Here is a 27,937-nt window from a genome sequence, read left to right as displayed (position 1 = left end):
TCCAGGGGTGTATTTGCGACCACTTCCGGGCTCCCCGCTCAGGGTCACGTGCGTTAGTGACAGGACGCCCTCCGCTCTTCCCATTGGTCGGGAGAGCGAGACGAAGGGGCGGGGCTCTGTGACGTGAGCAGCGATCAGCTGTTTGGATTCGACAACAACAACAACAACAATAGCTGCGAGGCGAGAGCGGTGGCGCCGGCGCCACGGACAGAGACCGGCGGTCAGGCCCGGCTCCCCTCCCCTCCCCTCACCTCCACCTCCTCTACCTCACCTCACCTCACCGGCGGCCCGGCGGTTCTCGCACAAAGCCTCCGCCCTTACACCCAACACGACAAGGCAGGCAAGTGAGTGAAGTTTGTTCATAAACTCCGGGGGGGGGGGAGGGGAAGGGAAGAGGTGATGGGGGGGGAATAATGGGATGAGAGGATAAAAGGGGATGGGGGGAGATGGGACAGGAGAGGGAATATGGGAAGGTTGAGGGGATGAGAGGGGGAATAGGGGAAGGGAGGGGGAATAGGGGATGGGAGGGGACGAGAGGGGGGAAGGGAGGGGAGGGGAAATAGAGGAAGGGAGGAAACGGGAGAGGAGGAATTCGGGAAGGGAGGGGGAATAGGGGAAGGGAGGGAACGGGAGGGGATGAGACAGGGAATAGGGGAAGGGAGGGGACGGGAGGGGACGAGAGGGGGAATAGGGGATGGGAGGGGACGAGAGGGGGGAATAGAGGAAGGGAGGGGGAATAGGGGATGAGGGGGGGAATAGGGGAAGGGAGGGGGAATAGGGGATGGAAGGGGATGAGAGGGGGTAGAAGGGAGGGGAGGGGGAACAGGGGAAGAGAGGGGAGGGGAGGAATTTGGGAAGGGAGGGGATGAGAGGGGGAAGGGAGGGGATGAGAGGGGGAATAGGGGATGGGAGGGGGGAATAGGGGAAGGGAGGGGACAAGAGGGGGAATAGGGGAAGGGAGGGGACAAGAGGGGGAATAGGGGAAGGGAGGGGACAAGAGGGGGAATAGGGGAAGGGAGGGGACAAGAGGGGGAATAGGGGAAGGGAGGGACAGGAGGGGGGAATAGGGGGTGGGAGGGGACGGGAGGGGGGAATAGGGGATGAGAGGGGGAATAGGGGATGGGAGGGGATGAGAGGGGGGAATAGGGGTGGGAGGGGATGAGAGGGGGGAATAGGGAAAGGGAGGGGACAGGAGGGGGAATAGGGGAGGGGAGGGGACGAGGGGGGATTAGGGGAGGGGACAAGAGGGGGGAATAGGGGAAGGGAGGTGGACGGGAGGGGGGAATAGGGGAAGGGAGGGAACGAGAGGGGGGAAGGGAGGGGGAATAGGGGATGGCAGGGGATGAGAGGGGGAATAGGGGATGGGAGGGGATGAGAGGGGGGAATAGGGGAAGGGAGGGGGAATAGGGGATGGGAGGGGACAGGGGGTAGAGGGGAGGGGGAATAGGGGAAGGGAGGGGTCGGGAGGGGAGGAATTCGGGAAGGGAGGGGATGAGAGGGGGGAATAGGGGACGGGAGGGGGAAGAGAGGGGAGGGGACGAGAGGGGGGAATAGGGGATGGGAGGGAGGAATAGGGGAAGGGAGGGAACGAGAAGGGGGAAGGGAGGGGGAATAGGGGATGGGAGGGGATGAGAGGGGGGAATAGGGGAAGGGAGGGGATGGGAGGGGGAATAGGGGAAGGGAGGGGGAATAGGGGTTGGGAGGGGACGAGAGGGGGGAATATGGGAAGGGAGGGGAGGGGGAATAGGGGAAGGGAGGGGAGGGGAGGGGAGGAGACGGGAGGGGGGAGTAGGGGAAGGGAGGGGGAATAGAGGAAGGGAGATGGACGGGAGGGGGAATAGGGGAAGGGAGGTGGACAGGAGGGGGGAATAGGGGATGGGAGGGGGAATAGGGGATGGGAAAGGACGAGAGGGAATAGGGGTGGGAGGGGATGAGAGGGGGGAATAGGGAAAGGGAGGGGACAGGAGGGGGAATAGGGGAGGGGAGGGGACAGGAGGGGGAATAGGGGAAGGGAGGTGGAGGGGGGAATAGGGGAAGGGAGGGGAGGGGACGGGAGAGGGGAATAGGGGAAGGGAGGGAATGAGAGGGGGGAAGGGAGGGGGAATAGGGGATGGCAGGGGATGAGAGGGGGAATAGGGGATGGGAGGGGACGAGAGGGGGGAATAGGGGAAGGGAGGGGGAATAGGGGATGGGAGGGGACAGGGGGTAGAGGGGAGGGGGAATAGGGGAAGGGAGGGGTCGGGAGGGGAGGAATTCGGGAAGGGAGGGGATGAGAGGGGGGAATAGGGGACGGGAGGGGGAGGGGAGGGGATGAGAGGGGGGAATAGGGGATGGGAGGGAGGAATAGGGGAAGGGAGGGAACGAGAAGGGGGAAGGGAGGGGGAATAGGGGATGGGAGGGGGAATAGGGGTTGGGAGGGGACGAGAGGGGGAATATGGGAAGGGAGGGGAGGGGGAATAGGGGAAGGGAGGGGAGGGGACGGGAGGGGGGAGTAGGGGAAGGGAGGTGGACGGGAGGGGGGAATAGAGGAAGGGAGATGGACGGGAGGGGGAATAGGGGGACTAGGGGAAGGGAGGTGGACAGGAGGGGGGAATAGGGGATGGGAGGGGGATTAGGGGATGGGAAAGGACGAGAGGGGGAATAGGGGAAGGGAGGTGGACGGGAGGGGGAAATAGGGGACGGGAGGTGGATGTGAAGGGGACGAGAGGGGGAATAGTGGAAGGGAGGGGGGAATAGGGGAAGGGAGGTGGACGGGAGGGGGGAAGGGAAGGGAGGTGGATGGGAGAGGGAAATAGGGGACGGGAGGGAGAAATAGGGGACGGGAGGTGGATGTGAAGGGGGAATAGGGGAAGGAAGGGGATGAGAGGGGGAATAGGGGAAGGGAGGTGGACGGGAGGTGGATGTGAAGGGGGAATAGGGGAAGGGGGGAAGGGGAAGGGAGGTGGACGGGAGGGGGAATAGGGGAAGGGAGGGGTGGAGGGATGGGATGGGAGCGTGGGAGGTAGGTGAGGAGTAATACAAGATGTATACAGGTTAAGAGGAGGAATGGGGAGCTGAGGAGGGTGGGATGGGAGTGGGGGTAGTAGGGGTATAAGGTTGTATGGGGACGGGAAATTGAGGGAGAAGGAGATTGGGAATAGGTAGGGGGAAGAAGTAGAGGATGGGTAAGGGAATGTAGAGGGGGAAGTGAGAGGGTGGAGGGGGAGTATAGTGGTGAGGAGGGGGAAGGAAAATGCATCAGAGGAGGAAGGGCAGAGGGAATAGGGCAGGGAGGGGAAGGGGAGGATGAATGGAGGAGGAGGGGGAATGTGGAGAGGAGGGGAATGTGGGGTGAATAGAGGAGTGGAGGGAGAGAGGGAGGGGAATGGGAAGGGGGAAGAGAGGAGGTATGTAGTCTGATGGGAGGGCAAGAAGGGTGTGTTGGGTTGGAGCGTAGGGGAGGTTTTTTTAGGAGGGATGAGAGGAAGGGAATGGAGGAGTCATGTACTGTGTCCAGTGCTCCCAGTGTGACCTCCTGTATGTCGATGAGGCCGAACATAGCTCGGAAGACCGCTTCACCGAGCACCTATGCTCTGTCTGCCAGAACAAGCGGGGTCTCTCAGTTGTCACCCATTGCAGCATGAGAGTCTATGGCCCCCTCTACTACAGCGATGAGGCCACACTCGGGTTAGAGGAGCAACACCTTGTATTCTGCCTGGGTAGCTTCCAACTTTCCAGCTCTTTACTTCACCCCTCCCCCCCTCCCCCCCCCCCCCCCCCCCCCCCCCTCCCCCCCCCCCCCCCCCCCCCCCCCCCCCCCCCCCCCCCTCCCCCCCCCCCCCCCCCCCCCCCCCCTCCCCCCCCCTCCCCCCTCTCCCCCCCTCCCCCCTCCCCCCTCCCCATTTATTGTCACCGATCACCTTGTGTTTCTCCCACCACCACCTTCTTACTCTCACTCTTCACTGTTTTTCTCCAGTCCTGCGAAAGGGGCCGGAAACGTCGACTGTTTACTCTTTTCCATAGATGCTGCCTGGTCTGCTGAGTTTCTCCAGCACCTTGTGTGTGTTGCTGATCAACTGGCTGGAATATTCACTAAGATGTTTAACTTCTCACTTCAGCATTCTGAAGTGCCCACCTGCTTCAACCGGTGTCTACGAAGAGTTTGATAACCTGTCTCAATGACTATTGTCCAGTTGCACTTACCCCCGGATTTCCCAACCTGTGGCTCACAGACCCCTTGCTTAATGGTCCATGGCATCAAATGGTGATGCAGCAGCTCAGTACATTGCAATTTTATACATACAGTGGCATACAAAAGTTTGAGCACCCCTGGTCAAAATTTCTGTTTCTGTGAATAAAAGATGAACTGATTTCCAAAAGGCATAAAGTTAAAGATGACACATTTCTTTAACATTTTAAGCAAGAAAACTTTTTTATTTCCATCTTTTACAGTTTCAAAATAACAAAAAAGGAAAAGGGCCTGAAGCAAAAGTTTGGGCACCCTGTATGGCAGTACTTAGTAACACCCCCTTTGGCAAGTGTCACAGCTTGTAAACGCTTTTTGTAGCCAGCTAGGAGTCTTTCAGTTCTTGTTTGGGGGATTTTCACCTATTTTTCCTTGCAAAAGGCTTCTAGTTCTGTGAGATTCTTGCGCCGTCTTGCATGCAGTGCTCTTTTGAGGTCTATCCACAGATTCTCGATGGTGTTTAGGTCGGGGGACTGTGAGGGTCATGGCAAAACCTTCAGCTTGCACCTCTTGAGGTAGTCCGTTGTGGATCTTGAGATGTGTTTAGGTTCATTATCCTGTTGTAGAAGCCATTCTCTTTTCCTCTTCTTCAAAAGTTCTATTCAAAAGGATCAAGGGAACACCTAAACAAGCCTGATGCATTTTGGAAACAAATCCTGTGGACTGATGAAGTTAAAATAGTACTTTTTGGCCGCAATGAGCAAAGGTATGTTTGGAGAAAAAAGGGTGCAGAATTTCATGAAAAGGACCCCTCTCCAACTGTTAAGCACAGGGGTGGATCGATCATGCTTTGGGCTTGTGTTGCAGCCAGTGGCACGGGGAACATTTACTGATAGAGGGAGGAATGAATTCAATTAAACACCAGCAAATTCTGGAAGCAAACATCACACTGTCTGTAAAAAAGCCAAAGGTGAAAAGAGGATGGCTTCTACAACAGGATAATGAACCTAAACACACCTCAAAATCCACAACGGACTACCTCGAGAGGCACAAGCTGAAGGTTTTGCCATGGCCCTCACAGTCCCCCGACCTAAACATCATCGAGAATCTGTGGATAGACCTCAAAAGAGCAGTGCATGCAAGACGGCCCAAGAATCTCACAGAACTAGAAGCCTTTTGCAGGGAAGAATGGGCGAAAATCCCCCAAACAAGAATTGAAAGACTCCTAGCTGGCTACAAAAAGCGTTTACAAGCTGTGATACTTGCCAAAGGGGGTATTACTAAGTACTGCCATGCAGGGTGCCCAAACTTATGCTCCAGGCCCTTTTCCTTTTTTGTTATTTTGAAACTGTAAAAGATGGAAATAAAAAAGTTTTCTTGCTTAAAATATTAAAGAAATGTGTCATCTTTAACTTTATGCCTTTCGAAAATCAGTTCATTTTTTACTCGCTTAGCCATTCAGAGTAACAGAAATTTTGACGGGGTGCCCAAACTTTTGCATGGCACTGTATATAATGTGTGTAGTGCAAAAGAGAGGGAAAAAAGGTAGTGAGGTTGTGATCATGGGTTCAATGTCTATTCAGAAATCTGGTGGCAGAGGGGAAGAAGCTGTTCTGGAAATGATGAATTGTTTTGCTGTTTCACGGTTTCCCTCAGTTTTCCACACTGTAACTTCTTTCCCACACAGATGCACGTAGATTTGTATTTCTTTGCCGTGTGGAACTTTGGAGTTGTATGCATCTTGTGGACCCACTGATGTACCACCCCATGCCACTGAAGTGAGCCCTGTGTCACTCCCGTGGCGTACCTGCTCTGTGTCACTCCGTGGCGTACCCGCTCTGTGGCATACCGGAGAAATAGCCAACCGTCTCTGAGCAATGTACCAGCACTTTTCCACGATGTTGTTTGGAGCCATCGACTGTGCTGAAAATGAACATCAGGAGCGTGCGATATGTGAAAAGGAAGCTGACGAGTGGATTCTGGTTGATTATATTGGTAAGAAATTTAATTCTGAGCACACAAATCTCTACATGATACTGCCTTATCACTTTCGCTAAGGTAAGGTCTGGAACTAAATGTAACTGTCTAAGAGAACGTGTCTTCCCACATCATGATGTAAAAGACCACAAGGTAACGTTGCAGCTCTGTTCCACGACAATATACCCCTGGTTTAACCAAACTTGGAATATTGTCTTCAGTTCTGGTCACCTCGTTATAGGAAGGATGTGGAAGCTTGTGCTGACTGAGGTTTAGAATAATGGGTGGATTTCATTGAAAAGCCTACATAGAGTGGATGTGGAGAGGATGTTTCCTCTCGTGGGAGAGTCTAGGACCGGCAGCCACGGCCTCAGAATAGAAGGACCTCCATTTAAAACAGAGAAGAGAAGGAATTTGTTTAGGCAGAGGATGGAGAATCTGTGTAATTCATTGCCATAGACAGCTGTGGAGGCCAAATCATTTGGTATATTTAAAGCAAAGGATGATAGCTTCATTTGTCAAGGCATCAAAGGTTAGATAGAGATGGATACTTTACTGATCCCAAAGGAAATTAGTGTCAGAGTTGCATTGCAAATACACAGTTATACATATACAAATATTAGAAGAGAAGTAAGGAAGAATTTTTTAAAAAGTCTGTTACCTCAAACAGACTGACAGGAGGGGGTCATCACTTCCCTGGCTACAAGTTGGCTCATTACAGAGCCTTTTGGCCGAGGGTAAGAATGACCTTGTATAGCACTCGTTGGAGCAGCACAGTTGTCTTAGTCTATTACTAAAAGTGTTTCTCTGTTCAGCCAAGGTGACATGCGGAGGGTGAGAAACATTGTCCAGAATTACCAGGATTTTACCATAGGGTGCTTTGTTCTGCCACAGCCCTCCATTGTGTCCAGTTTGACACTTATAACCCAGCTAGCCTTTCTAATCAGTTTATTGAGCCTGTTGGCATCACCCATGTTGATGCCATTGCCCCAGCACACCACCGCAGAGATTAGGGGAGAAGGCAGGAGAATAGGTTGAGGGGGATAATATATCAGCCATGATGGAATGATGGAGCAGACTCGATGGGCCAGATGGCCTAATTCTGTTCCTATATCTTATGGGTCTTATGGTCTTTAGAGAGGGTGCAGAGGAGATTTACCAGGTGCTGGGGCGACTTGATAGAGGCCTACAAGATATAAGAAGCAAACTCCGAGTGGACAGCCTGAGACCTTTTCCCAGGGAGGAAATAGTTAATACTAGTGGGTGTAACTTTAAAGTAATTGGAGGTAGTATAGGGGGGATGTAAGAGAGGTTGCTTTCGTTCTTTATGTGCCATGTCATAAGGTGTGGTCTACCGCAGTCTTTCCATGACCATGTCTGTATCAGTGATGTAGATAACAATATGCTAAATTGGATCAGCAAGTTTGCTGATGACACTAAGACTGGAGGCATTGTGGACAGCGAGGAAGGCTTTCAAAGTTTGCAGAGGGATCTGAAAAAATGGGCCAGAAAATGGCAGATGGAATTTGATGTAGACAAGTGTAAGGTGTTGCATTTTGGAAGGACAAATCAAGGTAGGACATACAGTGTAAACAGTAGGGCACTGAGGAGTGCGGAGGAACAAAGGAGATCTGGGAGTTCAGATACATAATTCCCTGAAAGCGGCGTCACAGGTAGACAGGGTTGTAAAGAAGGCTTTTGGCATCCTGGCATTCATAAATCAAAGTATTGAGTATAGGAGTTTGGATGTTATGGTTGTATAAGACATTGGTGAGGCCAGATTTGGAGTATTGTGTACAGTTCTGGTCACCTAACTATAGGAAGGATATCAGTAAGATTGAAAGAGTGCAGAGAAGATTTACTAGGATGTTGCCGGGTCTTCAGGCGTTGAGTTACAGGGAAAGATTGAACAGGTTAGGACTTTATTCCTTGGAGCTTAGAAGAATGAGGGGAGATTTGATAGAGGTTTACAAAATTATGAGGGGTATAGACAGAGTAAATGTGAATGGGCTCTTTCCACTTAGATTAGGAGAGATAAATATGAGAGGACATGGCTTTAGGGTGAAAGGGGAAAGGTTTAGGGGGAACTTCTTCACTCAGAGAGTAGTGGGAGTGTGGAACGAGCAGCCACCTGACGTGGTAAGTGCGGGCTCACTCTTAAGTTTTAAGAATAAATTGGATAGATACATGGATGGGAGAGGTCTGGAGGGTTATGTACTGGATGCAGGTCAATGGGACTAACGGAATAATGTTTCGGCACAGAATAGAAGGGCCGAATGGCCTGTTTTCTGTGCTGTTGTATTGTATGGTTCTATGATTGTTGTTGACAAATTTTTCTACAGAAGTGGTTTGCCATTGCCTTCTTCAGGGCAGTGTCTTTACAAGACGGGTGACCCCAGCCATTATCAACACTCTTCAGAGATTGTCTGCCTGGTGTCAGGATTTTTTTAATAGAGAAAATAAGCTGGGTTCCTGGAATGAACTGCCAGGAGTGGTGCTGGTAGAGGCATTCAAGAGACTCGTAGATCAGTGCATGGATGATGGAAAAATAGAGGGCTGTGTGGGAGGGAAGGGTTAGATTGATCTTAGATCTAACTTAGATTATAAAATTAGTTATAACTTTATTCCCTGGAATGTATGAAAATAAGGGGAGATTTGATAGAGATAAACAAAATTATAAGGGGTATAGATAGGGTAAATATAAGCAGGCTTTTTCCACAGAGGTTGGGTAAGACTAGAGCTAGAGGAGATAGGTTGAGGTTGAAAGGTGAAATATTTAAGAGCAACATGAGAGGGGTGATGAAAGAGGGCAGAGGAGAGAATGACCAGGGTTTTGGGGGGGGGGTCCTTGGCTGCAGAGGAGGGGGGGAGGGAGACAAATTTCTGATGTACTGAGCTGTGTCCACAATCTCTGCAGTTCCTGGGGTCTTAGGCAGAGCAGTTGCAGTATAAACTGTGATGCATCCCAATAAGCTGCTCTCTCAGGTGCATTGATAAGAATTATGATTATGAGGACACTCAGTCCTCGTTTATTGTCATTTAGAAATGCATGCATTAAAAAATGATACAATGATACAAAATCAGTCAGGGTACTCAGAGCCAGTATGGAATATCCCTGGTGCGCTCTGTGATACATCTACACTAAGGGTTCCCAACCTGGAGTCCATGGACTCCTTGCTTAATGGTATTGGTGCATGGCATCAAAAAGGTGGGAACCCCTGATCTACATGGTGGGACAAGGCCAAGCTACTGGTGGTACTTAAGCTTGCATGTCTTATGAGGGTAGGTTGAGTGAGCCAGGCCTGTTCTCTTTGCAGCAAAGAAGGATGAGAGGTGACTTGATAGAGGTGTACAAGATGAGAAGAGGCATAGTTCAATTGGACATCTGAAGACATTTTCCCAGGGTGGAAATGGCTAATACAAGGGGACATAATTTTAAGGTGATTGGAGGGAAGTACAGGGAGGATGTCAGAGGTAAGCTTTTTAACACGGAGAGTGGTTGGTGAGTGGAACACCTTGCCAGGGGTGGTGGTAGGGAGATATATTAGGGGCATTTAAGAAACTCTTAGATACATGGATGATAGAAAAACGGAGAGCTATGAGAGAGGGAAGTTTTAAATTGAATCTCAGAGAAGGTTAAAAGATCGGCCAAAATGATGGGCCGAAGGGCCTGTACTGTGCTGTCCTGGTCTACGCTCAATTGTACATCCCGACTCACTATGAGACCAGTGATCTAACCACTGTATCATTAATGTTCTTATCCAAGGTTCTTTCAGAAGTCAGGAAAGAGACACAAAAATTTTTGCTTTGTAATTGTTTCATTAAGCATTAATAGAACAAGAGAATTGGAAATGGACAGTAACAGGTGTCAAGCAGGAGAAGAGAAGGAAGTTAAGATGGTGGGCCGATGTGGTCAGATCTTTTATACCAAAAATTAGAAACATTCAAATATGTAAATAAGAGTTAACCAATCAGATAGCCCCTTTTCAAATCATGTGATACCAAATAGCTTTCTAGAACTTACTAAGGACTGTCACCCACTAGGGCACACACTGAACAACAACTGCATATACGCACTGTGACCACTAGGAAATTTAATGAACAATTACATGTAGATAAGTAGTTACATAAAATACAAGCAGGTAATTGTTAAACTGCAAAGAGAGTAAACAGCTTAATTCAACATTAATATACCTAATTATTATTTATTTTGTGAATACAACTTTAAACTGAAGTGTTGAATTCAAAATAAAACTGTATCCTTTTCTCACTCTTTCCCCAATTCCCGTTTCATTTTTAAAACTTCAATACTTTGCTACTTGCATCGCTCATTGATTGTCCAATTCTTGCTTCTAACATCACTTGACTGTTGCTTGCTGCTTTTTAGATGCTTGTACTAATTGCTCTAATGATGAGTCAGCAGACCTAAGAAGGGAACCTTTTCCAAATGCTGCCATCTTTTCCTCTCCGGCCTCTCCTGTTGAGTTGCTTGGCGAACGTAGTGACTCCTGTTTCCTTCAGCTCGACTCCTGCACCCTGGAGGAGAGCTGGTTCATTACACCCCCTCCCTGTTTCACTGCAGGTGGATGTGCCCCTGTGCAGATGGAGACCAGCCCGTTGGAAAATCTGCTAATTGAACACCCCAGCATGTCCGTGTACACGGTGTACAACGTCCAAAGCAACGTGAGGGAGAACAGCGGGACTGCTGAGTATGAGAGTGAATCATTCAGGTAGGGATTAGCTACCAGTGCTTCTGATGGTTCAAACTTCGAAGATCCTTCCTTTCCCAGGGATGAGGTCTTTGGAGCTTCTGGTGTTTCTGTAGCTCTGGGTTTTCACGGGATGAGGTTGCTGGCTCCATGTCCAATCCTCCTCCTTTCACAGCCGGGCTCCGGACCATCCTTGGCAGAGTTATAAATTGATAGTCATATTGGTTTATTATGAACAGATGGACTGAGTATATTCAGGAATTGTTTGAAGACGATTGAGGTGAAAAACCAGAAATTAAGAAAAACATTGAAGGTCCAAGTATTTTAAAATCTGAAGTTCGTAATGCAATAAATAAGATGAAGAAAGGAAAGGCAGCAGGTCCTGATGAATTAGTAATAGAACAAATGATTGCCCTTGAAGATTATGGAATTGAAAAACTTCCTGATGTAGTCAATGACATTTATGAGACTGGAATAATACCAGAAGAGATAAAAAAAAAATCAGTATCTATCACTCTTCCTAAGAAACTTGGAGCAATAGAATGTGAATTACATAAGACCATAAGTTTAATGAGTCATATCACCAAGATACTTCTAAGAATGTTGATGACAAGAGCTAAAAGTAAGATACAAGATGAAATAGGCAAAGAACAGTGTGGTTTTGTGAAAGACAAAGGTACAAGAAATGCAATATTGATGTTAAGGATACTATCAGAACGAGCTATTCAAGTGCAAACAGATTTGTTTGTTTGTTTTATCGACTACACAAAAGCATTTGATAAAGTGAAGCACAATAAGTTATTTGAAATATTACAGAAAACTCTAGATCTAGATTCGAAAGATCTCCGCCTGACCAGAAATCTGTACTGGTCTTACTGCCACTGTAAGAATAGATGGAGAAGTGAGTCAGTTTATGAAAATCAAGAGAGGCGTCAGACAAGGGTGTGTTTTCTCCCCTGATTTATTTAATATGTACAGTGAAATAATATTACAAAAAATAAGAGACACCTTGGGAATCAAAGTTGGCGGTAAAAACTACAAAACTTAATTGATATAATTGTTGAAGAAAATTGCAAAAATGGGTCTACCTATCAATTGCAAAAAGACAGAATGTATGGTGATATGCAAAAAGAAGGAGAATCCTATCTGCAGGCTGAGAATAAATGGGGAAGACATAAAACAAGTAAAGAATTTTTGCTACTTAGGAAGCTGGGTGACATCAGATGGCAGGTGAGACATGGACATCAAAAGAAGAATAGGGATGGCAAAAGATACCTTTACAAGAATGAAGAGTATACTGACCAATACTAAACTAGGCATGACAACCCACCCCAGAGTACTGAAATGTTTTGTTTATCCAGTTATGTTATATGGCTCAGAATTTTGGACAATATCTAGTAACATGAGGAAACGAATTGTAGCAGCAGAGATGTGGTTTTTGAGGAGGATGCAAAGAATATCATGGACAAAACAAATATCTAATGAGGATGTCATGAACAGAGCAAACACAAAAAGAGAAATAATGTATGAGATCATGAAAAGGCAACATAACTTCATTGGACATGTGATTAGGAAAGAGGAGTTAGAATGCATGATAATTATGGGAAAGATTGAAGGGAAGAAAGCAAGAGGAAGACAAAGACAAATGATGATGGAGACAGCAGCCAGAGAATTGGAAATGAATACTAATGAATTGATCCACTTGACCCGAAACAAGAGTGTGTGGGCCATGGCAGTCAAAGCTCAAACTGGGCATGGCACCTGATGATGATGATGAATGAGAGAGCAAGGGGCATGGTAGTGTAGCAGTTAGTATGACGCTATGACAGCTCGGGGTATTCCAGACTTTGGAGTTCAATTCTGGCACCATTCGCTATGGAGTTTGTATGTCCTTTCCATGGAATGCATGGGTTTCCTCCAGGTGCTCTGGTTTCCTCCCACAGTCCAAAGACATACAGGTATGTTAATTGGTCATTGTAAATTGTCCCGCGATTAGGCTAGGATTACTCAGGTCTGCGAGAGTGGCATGGCTGGAAAGGCGTACCCCACACTGTATTGCTAAATAAATATTTGTCACACGTACATGGAAGCATACAGTGCTGTCTTGTGTCAAATTGTGAGGGTTGTGCTGGGCAGCCCGCAAGTGTAGCTGAACCTGCCCCACTTTGGTGGCCTTTGATCGCCCCTTAGCAGTTTGGCCTCTGAACACTTCCATGATTAAGATAAGATTAGCTTTATTGATGACACGTACAATGAAACAGTGAAATACGTTGTTTCTGTCAACGACCATCACAGTCCAAGAAAGTAGTGTGGGCACTCTGCAAGTGTCACGTTCTACAGTCCTTGAGATATTCACAAAAAGTGCAAAAACATCTTTTGGCATACAAGCTATCTTAGTCATAGTGAGCCTGCCATTTGTGGCAAATCCCAAGGACAATCCCAACTTTATATTGTGAATAGGAATTCATTGAGAGGGGTACACATTTTACTGAGCAAACAGGACCATCCCTCAGATAGATCAGAATTGGTTTATTATTGTCACATGTACCAAGGTACAGTGAACAGCTTGTACACTGTGCATACAAATCAGATCATTACACAGCATAGTGAGGTAAAACAAGATGAAACAATAACAGATTACAGAATAAAGTGTTACAGTTACAGAGAAAGTGCAGTGTAGGTAATCCCTTTGCACCTCAGTTTTTTGTATTTGCTTGCCATTTAGAAAATAGTCAACCCTTTCATTTCTCCTACCAAAATGCACAACCATACACTTCCTAACACTGTATTCCATCTGCCATTTCTTTGCCTATTCTCCTAATCTAAGTCCTTCTGTAGCTCCTCTATTTTCTCAAAACTACCTGCCCCTCCACTCATCTTCGTATCGTCTTTGCAACCAAGCCATCAATTCCATCATCCATATCATTGACATGTAAAGTAAAAGAATTAGTCCCAACACAGACCTATGTGGAACACCACTAGTCACCCTCAGCCAACCAGAAAAGGCTCCCTTTGTTCCCACTCTTTGCCTTCTGCCAATCAGACACTGCTTTATCCATGCCGTGATCTTTCTTATAATACCATGGGCTCATAGCTGAAGGGTCTTGGCCCAAAACATCTACTGTACTTTTTTCCATAGATGCCCCCTGGCCTTCTGAGATCCCCCAGCATTTTGTGCATGTGGCTCGTAGCTCGTTAAGCAGCCTCAAAAACCTTGTCAAAAGCCTTCTGAAAATCCAAGTACATAACATCAGTCGAATCTCTTTTGTCTATCCTGCTTGTTACTTCTTCAAAGAAGTCCAACAGATTTGTCAGGCAAGATTTTCCCATGCTGGCTATGACCTATTTTATCCTGTGCCTCCAAGTATCCCAAAACCACATCCTTAACAATCAGCTCCAACATCTTCCCAACCATTGAGGTCAAACTAACTGGACCATAATTTCCTTTCTTCTGCCTCTCTCCGTTCATGAACAGTGGAGTGACATTTGCAATTTTCCAGTCTTCTGAAGCCATTCCAGAATCTTGTGATTCTTGAAAGATCATTACTAATGCCTCCACGAACTCCTCAGTCTCCTCTTTTAGAGTCCCTGGGTATATATCATCTGGTCCAGGTGACTTATCTACCTTCAGACCTTTCAGTTTCCCAAGAACCTTCTCTCTATTAATGGTAATTTTACATACTTCATGACCCCTGACACCTGGAACTTCCACCATACTGCTAGTGTCTTCCATCATGAAGGCTGATACAAATTACTTTTCAGTTCATCTGCCGTTCCTTGTCCTCCATTATGCCTCTCTTTACATACCTGAAGAAACTTTCTGTATCTTTTTTATTATTATTGGCCATTTTACTTTTATATTCCATCTTTACATTATTGACTTTTTTAGTTGCCGTCTGTTGGCATTGAAAAGTGTCCCAATCTTCTAACTTGCCTCTAATTTTTGCTCTATTATACGCCCTCCCTTTGGCTTTTATGTTGGCTTTGACTTCCCTTATTAGCCATGTTTGTGTCATCTTGCCTTTAGAATACATAGTCCTCTTTGGGACGTATATATCCTGCGCATTCTGAATTGCTTCCAGAAATTCCAGTCATTGCTGCTCTGCCGTCATCCCTGCCGGTGTTCTTTTCCAATCAATTCAGGCCAACTCTTCTCTCATGACTCTGTAATTCCCTTTACTCCACTGTAATACTGATACATCTGACTTTTAACTTCTCCTTCTCAGATTTCAGGGTGAATTTGACCATATTGTGATCACCTGCCTCAGAGTTCTTTCACCTTAAGCTCTCTAATCAATTCCGGTTCACTGCACAGCACCCAGACCAGAACAGCTGGGTTCAACTCCGAGCTGCTCTAAAAAGCCATCTCATAGGCAATCTAGAAATTCCTCCTCTTGCAGTCCCGCACCAACCTGTTTTTCCCAAATCTAACCCTATGACTATTGTAACATTGTCCCTTTGGCATGCATTTTCTATCCCATTTTCTAGGTCACGTCCTTACTGATGCTTTGGGGGTCTGTATACAACTCTCATCATGGTCCTTTTACCCTTGCAGTTCCTTAGTTCTATCCACAATGATACAATACCTTCCAACCCTATGTCACTTCATTTCATTTTCTACCAACAGAGCCATGTCACCCCCTCTGCCTTCCAGCCTGTCCTTTCCATTGCAAAGTGTATCCTTAGACATTAAGCTCCCAGCTATAATCTTCTTTCAGCCATGATGCCTACAACATCATACATGCCAATCTGCAACCGTGCTACAAGTTCATATCGTCTGTAAATATTGCAACAAAGCCATCAATTCCATCATCCATATCATTGACATGTAAAGTAAAAAGAATTGGTCCCAGAACAGACCTATGTGGGCCATCACTAGTCACTGGCAGCCAACCAGAAAGGACTCCCTTTATTCCCATTCAAATATTATACCTTCAGTCCTGTATTCACCCTTTTCGATTTTGTCTGCGTTTTGTGTTGCAACTCGTCCTGTTGACTGTAATCATCAGCCTCTCCTTGCTAGGAGTTGCACTACACATTGCCTCGATCTGTAACACACACAAAAAAATGCTGCTGAACACAGCAGGCCAGGCAGCATCTCTAGGAAGAGGTACAGTTGACGTTTCGGGCTGAGACCCTTCGTCAACTAACTGAAAGAAGAGCTAGTAAGAGATTTGAGAGTGGGACGGGGAGGGGGAGATCTGAAATGGTAGGGAAAGACAGGAGGGGTGCCCCTCCTCCCCTTCACACCCCATCCCTTATTTATTTATTTAATATATTTTTAATATTTTTTTTATTTTTTCCCCCTTTTTTCCTCTCTCTCTTTTCTCTCTCTCTACCTCTCACTATAACTCCTTGCCTGCTCTCCACCTTCCGGGCTCCCCTCTCCCCTTCTCTCTCTCCCCGGACCTCCTGTCCCATGATCCTCTCATATCCCTTTTGCCAATCACCTGTCCAGCTCTTGGCTCCATCCCTCTCCCTCCTGTCTTCTCCTATCATTTTGGATCTCCCCCTCCCCCTCCTACTTTCAAATCTCTTACTAGCTCTTCCTTCAGTTAGTCCTGACGAAGGGTCTCGGCCCGAAACGTCGACTGTACCTCTTCCTAGAGATGCTGCCTGGCCTGCTGTGTTCACTAGCAACTTTTATGTGTGTTGCTTCAATTTCCAGCATCTGCAGATTTCCTCGTGTCTGCCTCTATTTGTAACCCAACTACTTCATCTTCTTCACTATCATTCCGGATCCCATCCCCTGCCAAATTAGTTTAAACCCACCCGAACAACTCTAGCTAACCTTACTAATGCATTGCTTTTAAAGTACATATTTTTGTAGTTGTAAATAGTGTAGTGGTTAGTTCAAAGTAAAAATTATTATCATAGTACCATACATGTCACCACATACAACCCTAAGATTCTTTTTCCGCTGGCAGGCACACTCTGCAAATGTATAAAACTGTAAATGTCAGGAGCTGGAAACTGTAAACAAACAGTGCAAATGCAGGTATAAATAAATATCGATAAATAACGAGCATGAAATAAAAATATAACAAGAGTCCTTAAAATGAGAGTGGCTGCCCCCTCAAGTTCAAAAGCCTGATGTTTGAGGAGTAACTGTTCTGTTATCACAGTGCGGCGATCACCGATCAGGTTCAACACACACTGCTGCCTGTAAGGAGATTTGTATCTTCTCCCCGTGACTCTGTAAGGAGATTTGTATTTTCTCCCCGTACCTCTGTACGGAGATTTGTATCTTCTCCCGGTGACTCCGTAAGGAGATTTGTATTTTCTCCCCGTGACTCTGTAAGGAGATTTTTATCTTCTCCCTGTGACTCTGTACGGAGATTTGCATCTTTTCCCCTTGACTCTGTACGGAGATTTGTATCTTCTCCCTGTGACTCCATGAGGAGATTTGTATCTTCTCCCCGTGACTCCGTAAGGAGATTTCTACCTTCTCCCCGTGACTGTGTACGGAGATTTCTACCTTCTCCCCGTGACTCCGTAAGATTTGTACCTTCTCCCTGTGACTCTGTAAGGAGATTTCTACCTTCTCCCCGTGACTCTGTAAGGAGATTTCTACCTTCTCCCCGTGACTCCGTAAGGAGATTTCTACCTTCTCCCCGTGACTCCGTAAGGAGATTTCTACCTTCTCCCCGTGACTCCGTAAGGAGATTTCTACCTTCTCCCCGTGACTCCGTAAGGAGATTTGTATCCTCTCCCTGTGACTCCGTAAGGAGATTTGTATCTTCTCCCCGTGACTCTGTAAGGAGATTTGTATCTTCTCCCCGTGACTCTGTAAGGAGATTTGTATCTTCTCCCCGTGACTCTGTAAGGAGATTTGTATCTTCTCCCCGTGACTCTGTAAGGAGATTTCTACCTTCTCCCCGTGACTCTGTAAGGAGATTTCTACCTTCTCCCCGTGACTCCGTAAGGAGATTTCTACCTTCTCCCCGTGACTCCGTAAGGAGATTTCTACCTTCTCCCCGTGACTCCGTAAGGAGATTTCTACCTTCTCCCCGTGACTCTGTAACGAGATTTGTATCCTCTCCCTGTGACTCCGTAAGGAGATTTGTATCCTCTCCCTGTGACTCTGTAAGGAGATTTGTATCTTCTCCCCGTGACTCTGTGAGGAGATTTGTATCTTCTCCCCGTGACTCTGTGAGGAGATTTGTATCTTCTCCCCGTGACTCCGTGAGGAGATTTGTATCTTCTCCCCGTGACTCCGTGAGGAGATTTCTACCTTCTCCCCGTGACTCCGTGAGGAGATTTCTACCTTCTCCCCGTGACTCCGTGAGGAGATTTCTACCTTCTCCCCGTGACTCCGTGAGGAGATTTCTACCTTCTCCCCGTGACTCCGTGAGGAGATTTCTACCTTCTCCCCGTGACTCCGTGAGGAGATTTCTACCTTCTCCCCGTGACTCCGTAAGGAGATTTGTATCCTCTCCCTGTGACTCCGTAAGGAGATTTGTATCTTCTCCCTGTGACTCTGTAAGGAGATTTGTATCTTCTCCCCGTGACTCTGTGAGGAGATTTGTATCTTCTCCCCGTGACTCTGTAAGGAGATTTCTACCTTCTCCCCGTGACTCCGTAAGGAGATTTGTATCTTCTCCCCGTGACTCCGTAAGGAGATTTGTATCCTCTCCCTGTGACTCTGTAAGGAGATTTGTATCTTCTCCCCGTGACTCTGTGAGGAGATTTGTATCTTCTCCCCGTGACTCTGTGAGGAGATTTGTATCTTCTCCCCGTGACTCCGTGAGGAGATTTGTATCTTCTCCCCGTGACTCCGTGAGGAGATTTCTACCTTCTCCCCGTGACTCTGTGAGGAGATTTCTACCTTCTCCCCGTGACTCCGTGAGGAGATTTCTACCTTCTCCCCGTGACTCCGTGAGGAGATTTCTACCTTCTCCCCGTGACTCCGTGAGGAGATTTCTACCTTCTCCCCGTGACTCCGTGAGGAGATTTCTACCTTCTCCCCGTGACTCCGTAAGGAGATTTGTATCCTCTCCCTGTGACTCCGTAAGGAGATTTGTATCTTCTCCCTGTGACTCTGTAAGGAGATTTGTATCTTCTCCCCGTGACTCTGTGAGGAGATTTGTATCTTCTCCCCGTGACTCTGTAAGGAGATTTCTACCTTCTCCCCGTGACTCCGTAAGGAGATTTGTATCTTCTCCCCGTGACTCCGTAAGGAGATTTGTATCTTCTCCCCGTGACTCCGTAAGGAGATTTCTACCTTCTCCCCATGACTCCATAAGGAGATTTGTATCTTCTCCCCGTGACTCTCTGTAAGGAGATTTGTATCTTCTCCCCGTGACTCCGTGAGGAGATTTGTATCTTCTCCCCGTGACTCCGTGAGGAGATTTGTATCTTCTCCCCGTGACTCCGTAAGGAGATTTCTACCTTCTCCCCATGACTCCATAAGGAGATTTGTATCTTCTCCCCGTGACTCTCTGTAAGGAGATTTGTATCTTCTCCCCGTGACTCCGTGAGGAGATTTGTATCTTCTCCCCGTGACTCCGTGAGGAGATTTGTATCTTCTCCCCGTGACTCCGTGAGGAGATTTGTATCTTCTCCCCGTGACTCTGTAAGGAGATTTCTACCTTCTCCCCGTGACTCCGTAAGGAGATTTGTATCTTCTCCCCGTGACTCCGCAAGGAGATTTCTACCTTCTCCCCATGACTCCATGAGGAGATTTGTATCTTCTCCCCGTGACTCTCTGTAAGGAGATTTGTGTCTTCTGCCCGTGACTCCGTGAGGAGATTTGTATCTTCTCCCTGTGACTCCGTAAGGAGATTTGTATCTTCTCCCCGTGACTCTGTAAGGAGATTTGTACCTTCTCCCCGTGACTCTCCGTAAGGAGATTTGTATCTTCTCCCCGTGACTCTGTAAGGAGATTTGTATCTTCTCCCTGTGACTCCGTAAGGAGATTTGTATCTTCTCCCCGTGACTCTCTGTAAGGAGATTTGTATCTTCTCCCCGTGACTCTGTGAGGAGATTTGTATCTTCTCCCCGTGACTCTCCGTAAGGAGATTTGTATCTTCTCCCCGTGACTCTGTAAGGAGATTTGTACCTTCTCCCCGTGACTCTCCGTAAGGAGATTTGTATCTTCTCCCTGTGACTCCATAAGGAGATTTGTATCTTCTCCCCGTGACTCTCTGTAAGGAGATTTGTATCTTCTCCCCGTGACTCTGTGAGGAGATTTGTATCTTCTCCCCGTGACTCCGTGAGGAGATTTGTATCTTCTCCCCGTGACTCCGTGAGGAGATTTGTATCTTCTCCCCGTGACTCCGTGAGGAGATTTGTATCTTCTCCCCGTGATTCCGTGAGGAGATTTGTATCTTCTCCCCGTGACTCCGTGAGGAGATTTGTATCTTCTCCCCGTGACTCCGTGAGGAGATTTGTATCTTCTCCCCGTGACTCCGTGAGGAGATTTGTATCTTCTCCCCGTGACTCCGTGAGGAGATTTGTATCTTCTCCCCGTGACTCCGTGAGGAGATTTGTATCTTCTCCCCGTGACTCCGTGAGGAGATTTGTATCTTCTCCCCGTGACTCCGTGAGGAGATTTGTATCTTCTCCCCGTGACTCCGTGAGGAGATTTGTATCTTCTCCCCGTGACTCTGTGAGGAGATTTGTATCTTCTCCCCGTGACTCCGTGAGGAGATTTGTATCTTCTCCCCGTGACTCCGTGAGGAGATTTGTATCTTCTCCCCGTGACTCCGTGAGGAGATTTGTATCTTCTCCCCGTGACTCTCCGTAAGGAGATTTGTATCTTCTCCCCGTGACTCCGTGAGGAGATTTGTATCTTCTCCCCGTGACTCTCCGTAAGGAGATTTGTATCTTCTCCCCGTGACTCCGTGAGGAGATTTGTATCTTCTCCCCGTGACTCCGTGAGGAGATTTGTATCTTCTCCCCGTGACTCCGTGAGGAGATTTGTATCTTCTCCCCGTGACTCTCCGTGAGGAGATTTGTATCTTGTCCCCGTGACTCCGTAAGGAGATTTGTATCTTCTCCCCGTGACTCTCCGTAAGGAGATTTGTATCTTCTCCCCGTGACTCTCCGTAAGGAGATTTGTATCTTCTCCCCGTGACTCTCCGTAAGGAGATTTGTATCTTCTCCCCGTGACTCTCCGTAAGGAGATTTGTATCTTCTCCCCGTGACTCCGTAAGGAGATTTGTATCTTCTCCCCGTGACTCCGTAAGGAGATTTGTATCTTCTCCCCGTGACTCCGTAAGGAGATTTGTATCTTCTCCCCGTGACTCTCTGTAAGGAGATTTGTATCTTCTCCCTGTGACTCTGTAAGGAGATTTGTATCTTCTCCCTGTGACTGCATGGCTTTCTTCGACTGCCCTGTTTCCCTCTCACATTCCTCCCCCAACTATGACCACCGAATGAATGTGTCAGACAATTTATCTTTCATCACAACACCGTCTCATTAAAATTCAAAAATGAACAGTTCATGTAGGATTTTGAAATAATGATCATGAATGCAGGGGGGAAATCAGCAGGAAAGACAGTTTTTGTGGAAAGAGAAACCATTAGCATTGCATAAACACCAGAGATTCTGCAGAGGATCATTAGCATTGGATAAACACCAGAGATTCTGCAGAGGGTGGAAATGAAGAGCAACAGACCCAAAATGCTGGAGGAATTCAGCAGGCCAGGTTAGTGTTCATGATGGAGCTGCCAGTGTTTGAAACCTTCAGCAGCCTTTTTCCGATCCATACCAGACTGGGCAAGCAGGGAAGTGATGGGTGGTAAAGAGCTGAAAAAAGAGGAATCTGACAGCAGAGGAAAGTGGGCACACCGGGGTTGGGGTGGGCCGCAGGTGAAGAGAAGAGAAGCGCTGAGAGAGAAGCCAGAATAGGGAAAGTAAAAAGAGGAGATAGAAATTACTGGAAATTGGAGAAATCAGTGTTCAAGCCAGCAGGTTGGAGGCTACCCTGATGGAATATGAGGTGTTTCTCCTCCTGCCTGAGTGTGGCTTCATCATGGTTGAAGAGGAGGCCGTGGTCTGACCGATATGTCAGCGTGGGAATGGGATTGGAATTAAAATGGCCACTGGGAAATCCTCTCTTTTGTGGACAGAGCAAAGGTGCTCAACAAAGTGGATATCATTAGTAATTGCATTTTTTTTCCTCATTCTAGAGGGAATACTGCTGATCAGGTAGGCCACCATATTCACTTCTACACGGCTGCAGCAGCCACCCAAACAGATTCTGTGGTACAAGCCAGTCAGCTCCGCTACGTTCAACGCGGAAAAGAGCACGATGCAAGGCACCTCGTCAACCGCAACAGCATTCGCCGCCAGAACCTTACCAGGGAGTGTCTTTCTCGACAGGTTAAACACACCTCCCATGTTTTACAGCAGCCATGCCAGCGCCAGTATAACTATTAACTGTCATTGCTATTTCGTGTTTTTTTAAGCAACGTTATCAACGTAAATCTAGGGTATATCGGTAGCCTTTTTGTAGTGCTCCATATTTAACAAAATTGGGAGTTATTAATCATATTGAATAAGTCTTTTTGGGTTTCTAATCTCTTTTCTCGGAGCTCTGTTAAACTTTGTATTACCAAATGCCTTTTCCTTATTTGTAGGAACTTTACTCTTGAACTCTGATGAGCTCCTTGGACTCTTTTCTAATGAATAGGGTAGGCCACTCTCAGGTTGAAGGAGCAGCACCTGGGTAGCCTCCAACCTGATGGCATGAATATCAATTTCTCCTTCTGGTTAAAAAAGAATTGCCTTCCCCCCCTCCCCTCTGGCCTCTGGCCTCTGGCCTCTTTTCACCTGCCTATCACCTCTCCCTGGATCCCCATCTCCTTCCATTTCTCTCATAAAAGTAGGAGAAGGAATCTCCTAATCAGATTCCTTCCTCTCCAGTCCTTTACCCTTCCCACCCACCTGGCCTCACCTATCACCTTTCCCCTCCCCACACCTTCTATTCTCTCATCTTCCCTCTTCTTCTCCAGTCCCATAGAAGGATCTCAGCCTGAAAGGTCGACCGTTTGTTCAATATCCATAGATGCTGCCTGACCTGCTGAGTTTTTCTGACATTTTATATGTGTTGCTCTGGATTTCTTATCTCACCTGTCAGCTTGTACTCCTTCCTCCCTTCCCCCCTCCCCCCCCCACCTTATTCTGGCTTCTTCCCTCTTCCTTTCCAGTCCTGGTCAAAGGTTTCGGCCCAAAACATGGACTGTTTATTCCTCTCCATAGATGCTGCTTGACCTGCTGAGTTGTGTGAGTTGCTCTGGATTATGGTTTAGGGTTTGCTTGTCCAAATTTCGCATTTTCATATGACTATCCATGCAATCTGCATGTGTTTCCCGAATGAAGTGGACACGTGAGGGAAAATACGGCTGTATTACAACACAATCATTCACAGACGTTGCCTGGGAGACGAGAGGCCTCTTTTGGTTGTGATTTGCTTGTGAGGAGAATTTCAACTTTATTTTGTAATATGCCAATTCTCAGGGACAATACAGTGTAATTTTTCTGAATATCTGTAATGTGACAACAAAGGAGCCTGTGTAAATGTATATTTCATCTTTTCAAAATCAACCTTTTTGGATTGGAGGTGTTCAGATCGTTTTGTGATGGTGGTTGTCTGTTGTATCCGACAATGACAGGAAGCCTGTGCAGGAGAGTTTCTGAAGTGGAAAAGACGATGCACTGGGGCAGCTTCTCTCTCTCGACCTCCAGTGGTACGAGTAGTCGTCACAAACTGTGGTCTTCAGTGGTTGCAGTGGATGACCACGACTCCTCTGTGCCTGTCATGTCCTTCACTCTCCAGGAGGAAATGCCTTCCTGGCCATTGGATCTCCCTGTAGACCGCATCCACCTAGCCTGCTGGACCTGACGTCACGGGCATGTCCCTATCTCACTGAGGTATGAGCTCTGCTGGTTGCTGTCACCTGTTGAAGTGGTGGACCGGGGTGTGGCTGCAGCCAATGCAAACAGCTACTTGGAGCCACAGGTGAGAGCTGAGAGTCAAAGTGAGTGAGCTGCCCCAGAATGGACAGAACAAGCCCATCACTAGAGGTGCTACCCCTCCCTGGACACACCACTCTTGCTACAGGCTAATTGTACATATTCAAAGTTTGGAGATACTTACATGCCTTCTCTCCATTTAGCAGTCCAAACATTTCCAAATATGTTCTGTTTCATGATTGTCCATTTCCTTCTTTCTAAATGTGTTATGCACTCAGTGGCCACTTGATTAGGTACAGGTGAGATCTGCTACTGCAGTGATCCACCTGAAGGCTGTGCATTCAGAGATGCTCTTCTGCACACCACTGTCGTAACGTGTGGTTATTTGAGTTACTGTCACCTTCCTGTCAGCTTGAACCAGTCTGGCCATTCTCCTCTGACCTCTCTCATTAACAAGGTGATTGCGTCCACAGAACTGCCACTCACTAGGTGTTTTTATTTTCATTTCTCACAACATTCTCTGTAAATTCCACGGACTGCACTGGAGGCCAAGTCCGTGGGTACATTTAAAGCAGAAGTTGATAGTTTCTTGATTGGTCAGGACATCAAAGGATATGGCAAGAAGACTGGTGTATGGGGTTGAGTGGGACCTGGGATTAGCCATGATTGAATGGTGGAGCAGACTTGATGGGCTGAATGGCTCCTATGTATTATGGTTTTATGTTGTTTGTGAAAATTCCAGATCAGCAGTTTCTTAAATGCTTAAACCACCCTGTCTGGCACCAATAACCATTCAATTGTCAAAGGCTTAGATCACATTTCTTCCCCATTCTGATGTTTGGTCTGAACAACAACTCTTGACCATGTCTGCATGCTTTTCTGCAATGTGTTGCTACCACATAATAGTCTGGTGTACAGGTGTACCTAATAAAGTGGCCATGGAGTGTGGGATATTTTTGAGGTTATACTCGACACTGTGCATTGTACATGAAGGATTATTTTGTTCTTGTTATGTTAACTGATGTTTATTGTAGAATAGTTACATATTGTAGATATGTCTAGATACACTCTGGATATAAAATGGTTTTATTTTTATCCCATTTTCTGAAGATGTACCTGTGAAATTTAATCTTTCATGGGGAAGCACATTTGTTGAGTTTTGTGATGATTCTTTCCCAGCTTACTTTTATTTCGAAGTTAGTTTTAATTGCTGCACGTAATGAAAACTAACAAGGATGAAATGTTTCATTCTTCCTTCTCCTTAAACCCATCAACCCTCCTGAGGCATCGGCCGCTACGAGCAGCTCACCACAGTCCTGTGTCCTGGGCTGCAGGTTGATTGGCCTTGTGGCTTCTGCTTTCACCATAGGTCATCCGGGCAAAGGTCTCCCTCCTCCCAGGGACGGGGTCTTTGGTGTTTCTGTAGCTCTGGGTTTTAACGGGATGGGGTTGCTAGACCCATGTCCAATCCGCCTCCTCCTTTCACAGCCGGGCTTGGGACCGTCCATGGGGGAGTTATTCTATACTTCGTATTGCTTTTATCCAACAAGGTTCTACTTTGTGGAAGCATCTTAATAAATAAATCAGAAAATAAGCAGTTACACAAATTTTCAGATTTTTGCATCTAGTTTGTACAGTCTGGTTAGTCACAGTGAAAGTTGTGGAATTTTCAATGAAGTTGTGCAACCATGACTCAGGACCTCTTTTTTAAATTTACGAATACTCTGTCTTGTATCTCTGTTTTACTAACTAAGGACAATCTCTGGAGCGGGGATCCCAGCTCTCTTTATACCATGAACCAATACCATTAAGCACGGGGCCTGTGGGCTCCAGCTTGGGAACCTCTACTCTAGAACATCTCTCAAAGGTCTAATTAATGCCTCTTTGGTTGTCTTGGAAGCTACGAGTTGGTAACCAAGTCCATCACAGAAAATGTTTTGTAAAACTGCATAAAATTGATACCGAAGCATGTTTTCTTTATATGATTATTTTGTTAGCTATTTATCACTGACAACATTGTGGTAAAAATCTAATTGACTTGTGGTTCTTTCTGCAGAGATTGCACAAGTTTTCAGTTGTATGGATAACTGATGGTGATTGGGTATTAACATGTATCCTAACCAACACACACACACACTGCTCGAGGGACTCGGCAGGCCAGACAGCATCTATGAAAACAAATAAGCAAACATGAACATTGACTCCTTCAACTTCTCCCCCATTCCCCTCCACTCGTCTTCATTTCCCACTCTAGCCTCTTACCTCTTCTCCTCACCTGCCTATCACCTCCCTCTGGAGTCCATCCTCTTTCCCTTTCTCCCATGGTTCACTCTCCTATCAGATTCCTTCCTCTCCAGTCCTTTACTTTTCACCTATCACCTTCCATGCCCCCCTCCACCTTCTTATTCTGCTGTCTTCCCCTTTCATTTCCAGTCCCGGTGAAGGGCCTTGGCCTGAAATATCGACTGTCTATTCCTCTCCGTAGATGCTGCCCGACCTGCTGAGTTCCTCCAGCATTCTGTGTGTGTTGCTTTGGATTTCCAGCATCTGCAGAACCTCTTGTGTTGACGTATCCAAACCAAATGGCTGTTGATACTTTGATGTTGTCCTGTACATTTGACTGATTTATTGTGTTTTTGTAAAACAGGAGTTTCCCAGCCAGGGGGTCCACTGCACCCCCCCCCCCACAGTTAATGGTCAGGGTCCATTGCATAAAAAAGGTTGGGAACCCCAGCTGTAAAGAGCCCTTTGTATTTTGTGGGATGGGATACGTCGTTGATGACGATCATCAAAAGACTTAAGATTATGAACAAAGCTGGTACATATTACAGGAGGAGAAGTGTAAATGTTACAAAATATATGAAATTGTTAGAAACGGAGTAGCACAGTAGCATAACGCTGTTACAGCACCAGCGATCCAGGTTCAGTACCCACCTCTGCCTGTAAGGAGTTTGTACGCTCTCCCCGTGACTGCGTGGGTTTCCCCCGGGTGCTCTGGTTTCCTCCCACAGTCCAAAGACGTGCCGGTTAGTGGGTTAATTGGTCACATGGGTGTGTTGGGCAGCAATGGCCTGTTACTGTACTGTATCTCTAAATAAAATAAATACATTTAAAGATACTAAGCTGTAGCTTAAATTCCTGAATAGTGGGATTCAGGTTTTGTAAATTATGTGCCTTCCAGTATGTGAATTCATCATTTACTGTAACATGAAGAATTTTGTGGATATGAAAGAGACAGGTGATGTAAATATAAGCAATCTAACTATGCACAGAAGACTTTGCGGAGTTGCTCTGTACAGTTTTATGGTCAATTATGACAGGTAACTGCAAAAATCAAAGATTGTGGTTGTTTTAACTCACTCTGAGACTTTATGCTCACTCAGTTGACTGATATCATCCATTTTCCAGAATAAATCCAGCACTTTGCCAAATCAGTCTTACAGTAGGGTCTGTGATTTAATTTTATTTACTAATTTAGGATCAACCAATTTCTCAGTAAATATGAAAGGTTAGCCAGTACAGTGGATCAATGTAAGATTGTTCTTTCAAAAACTGTTTAAATACTTTTCTATACTTTAATGTGTTTGGAATGGTTTTTGTTTCAGGTTATAATTTTTGCTTATTAATTTCTTGTACTCACTGTGGATATGTTTCCGTTGTCATTAAATACAATAATGAAAGTTCAAGTTTATTGTCATCTGACTGTATATTTATACAACCAATGTTCCTCCAGACCACAGTGCATTCACAAAACATAGATCACACACATCACAAAAAAACAAAATGTTACCAAAGTCAATAAAATATAATTCAAATTGCATGTAGTACAGCACAGGTAAATGGTAAACAGCTGCCTGGTTTAGGAACAGGACCTCAGTGGTAACAGGGTCACCTATCGTTAGTCTCACAGCCTGAGGGCAGAAACTGTTACCCGGTCTGTCAGTCCTGGCCCTGATGCTCTTGCACCTCCTTCCTCAAGGTAGTGGGTCTGGGAGATTGTGGGGTGGGTGGTAGGGATGCACAACAAAGCTTCAAGCCATTTGTCTGCAACGGTCCTGGTAAATGTTATAAATAGTGTTGGGGGAGACCCCGGTGATACTCCCCACAGTTTTTACTATCGTCTGTACCAGCATTTCCCAACATTTTGTTAGCCCAACACCCCCC

General features: G+C 46.5%; 1 protein-coding gene across 3 annotated transcripts; it reads left to right on the top strand.

Annotated features, from left to right (window-relative positions):
• Positions 1 to 198: 198 nt before the first annotated feature.
• On the top strand, positions 199 to 27,453 carry tp53inp1 (tumor protein p53 inducible nuclear protein 1). 3 transcript variants are annotated; one of them, XM_063067304.1, is made up of 5 exons: positions 199 to 344; positions 5,853 to 6,160; positions 10,725 to 10,872; positions 21,988 to 22,180; positions 23,473 to 27,453. In XM_063067304.1, the coding sequence occupies exons 2-5, from the start codon at positions 6,043 to 6,045 to the stop codon at positions 23,671 to 23,673; spliced, it is 660 nt and encodes a 219-aa protein (XP_062923374.1). In that variant the 5' UTR covers positions 199 to 344; positions 5,853 to 6,042; the 3' UTR covers positions 23,674 to 27,453. The 3 variants fall into 3 exon arrangements, with proteins under 3 accessions (XP_062923374.1, XP_062923356.1, XP_062923365.1); XM_063067286.1 differs by having other exon boundaries at positions 10,530 to 10,872; XM_063067295.1 differs by having other exon boundaries at positions 10,530 to 10,872; positions 21,988 to 23,612.
• Positions 27,454 to 27,937: the final 484 nt, after the last annotated feature.

Source organism: Mobula hypostoma, chromosome 1, assembly GCF_963921235.1.
Source record: "Mobula hypostoma chromosome 1, sMobHyp1.1, whole genome shotgun sequence".
Lineage (NCBI taxonomy): Eukaryota > Metazoa > Chordata > Chondrichthyes > Myliobatiformes > Myliobatidae > Mobula > Mobula hypostoma.
Note: the sequence above shows the minus strand (reverse complement) of the source record. Positions and strands in the feature narration are given on the sequence as shown.

Excerpts from the sequence above, each read along its gene's own strand:
- tp53inp1 (XM_063067286.1), top strand. The coding sequence starts at position 6,043 with ATGTACCAGCACTTTTCCACGATGTTGTTTGGAGCCATCGACTGTGCT. Across the intron at positions 6,161-10,529 it reads GATTCTGGTTGATTATATTG|ATGCTTGTACTAATTGCTCT; the intron begins GTAAGAAATTTA and ends GCTGCTTTTTAG. Across the intron at positions 10,873-21,987 it reads TATGAGAGTGAATCATTCAG|AGGGAATACTGCTGATCAGG; the intron begins GTAGGGATTAGC and ends TCCTCATTCTAG.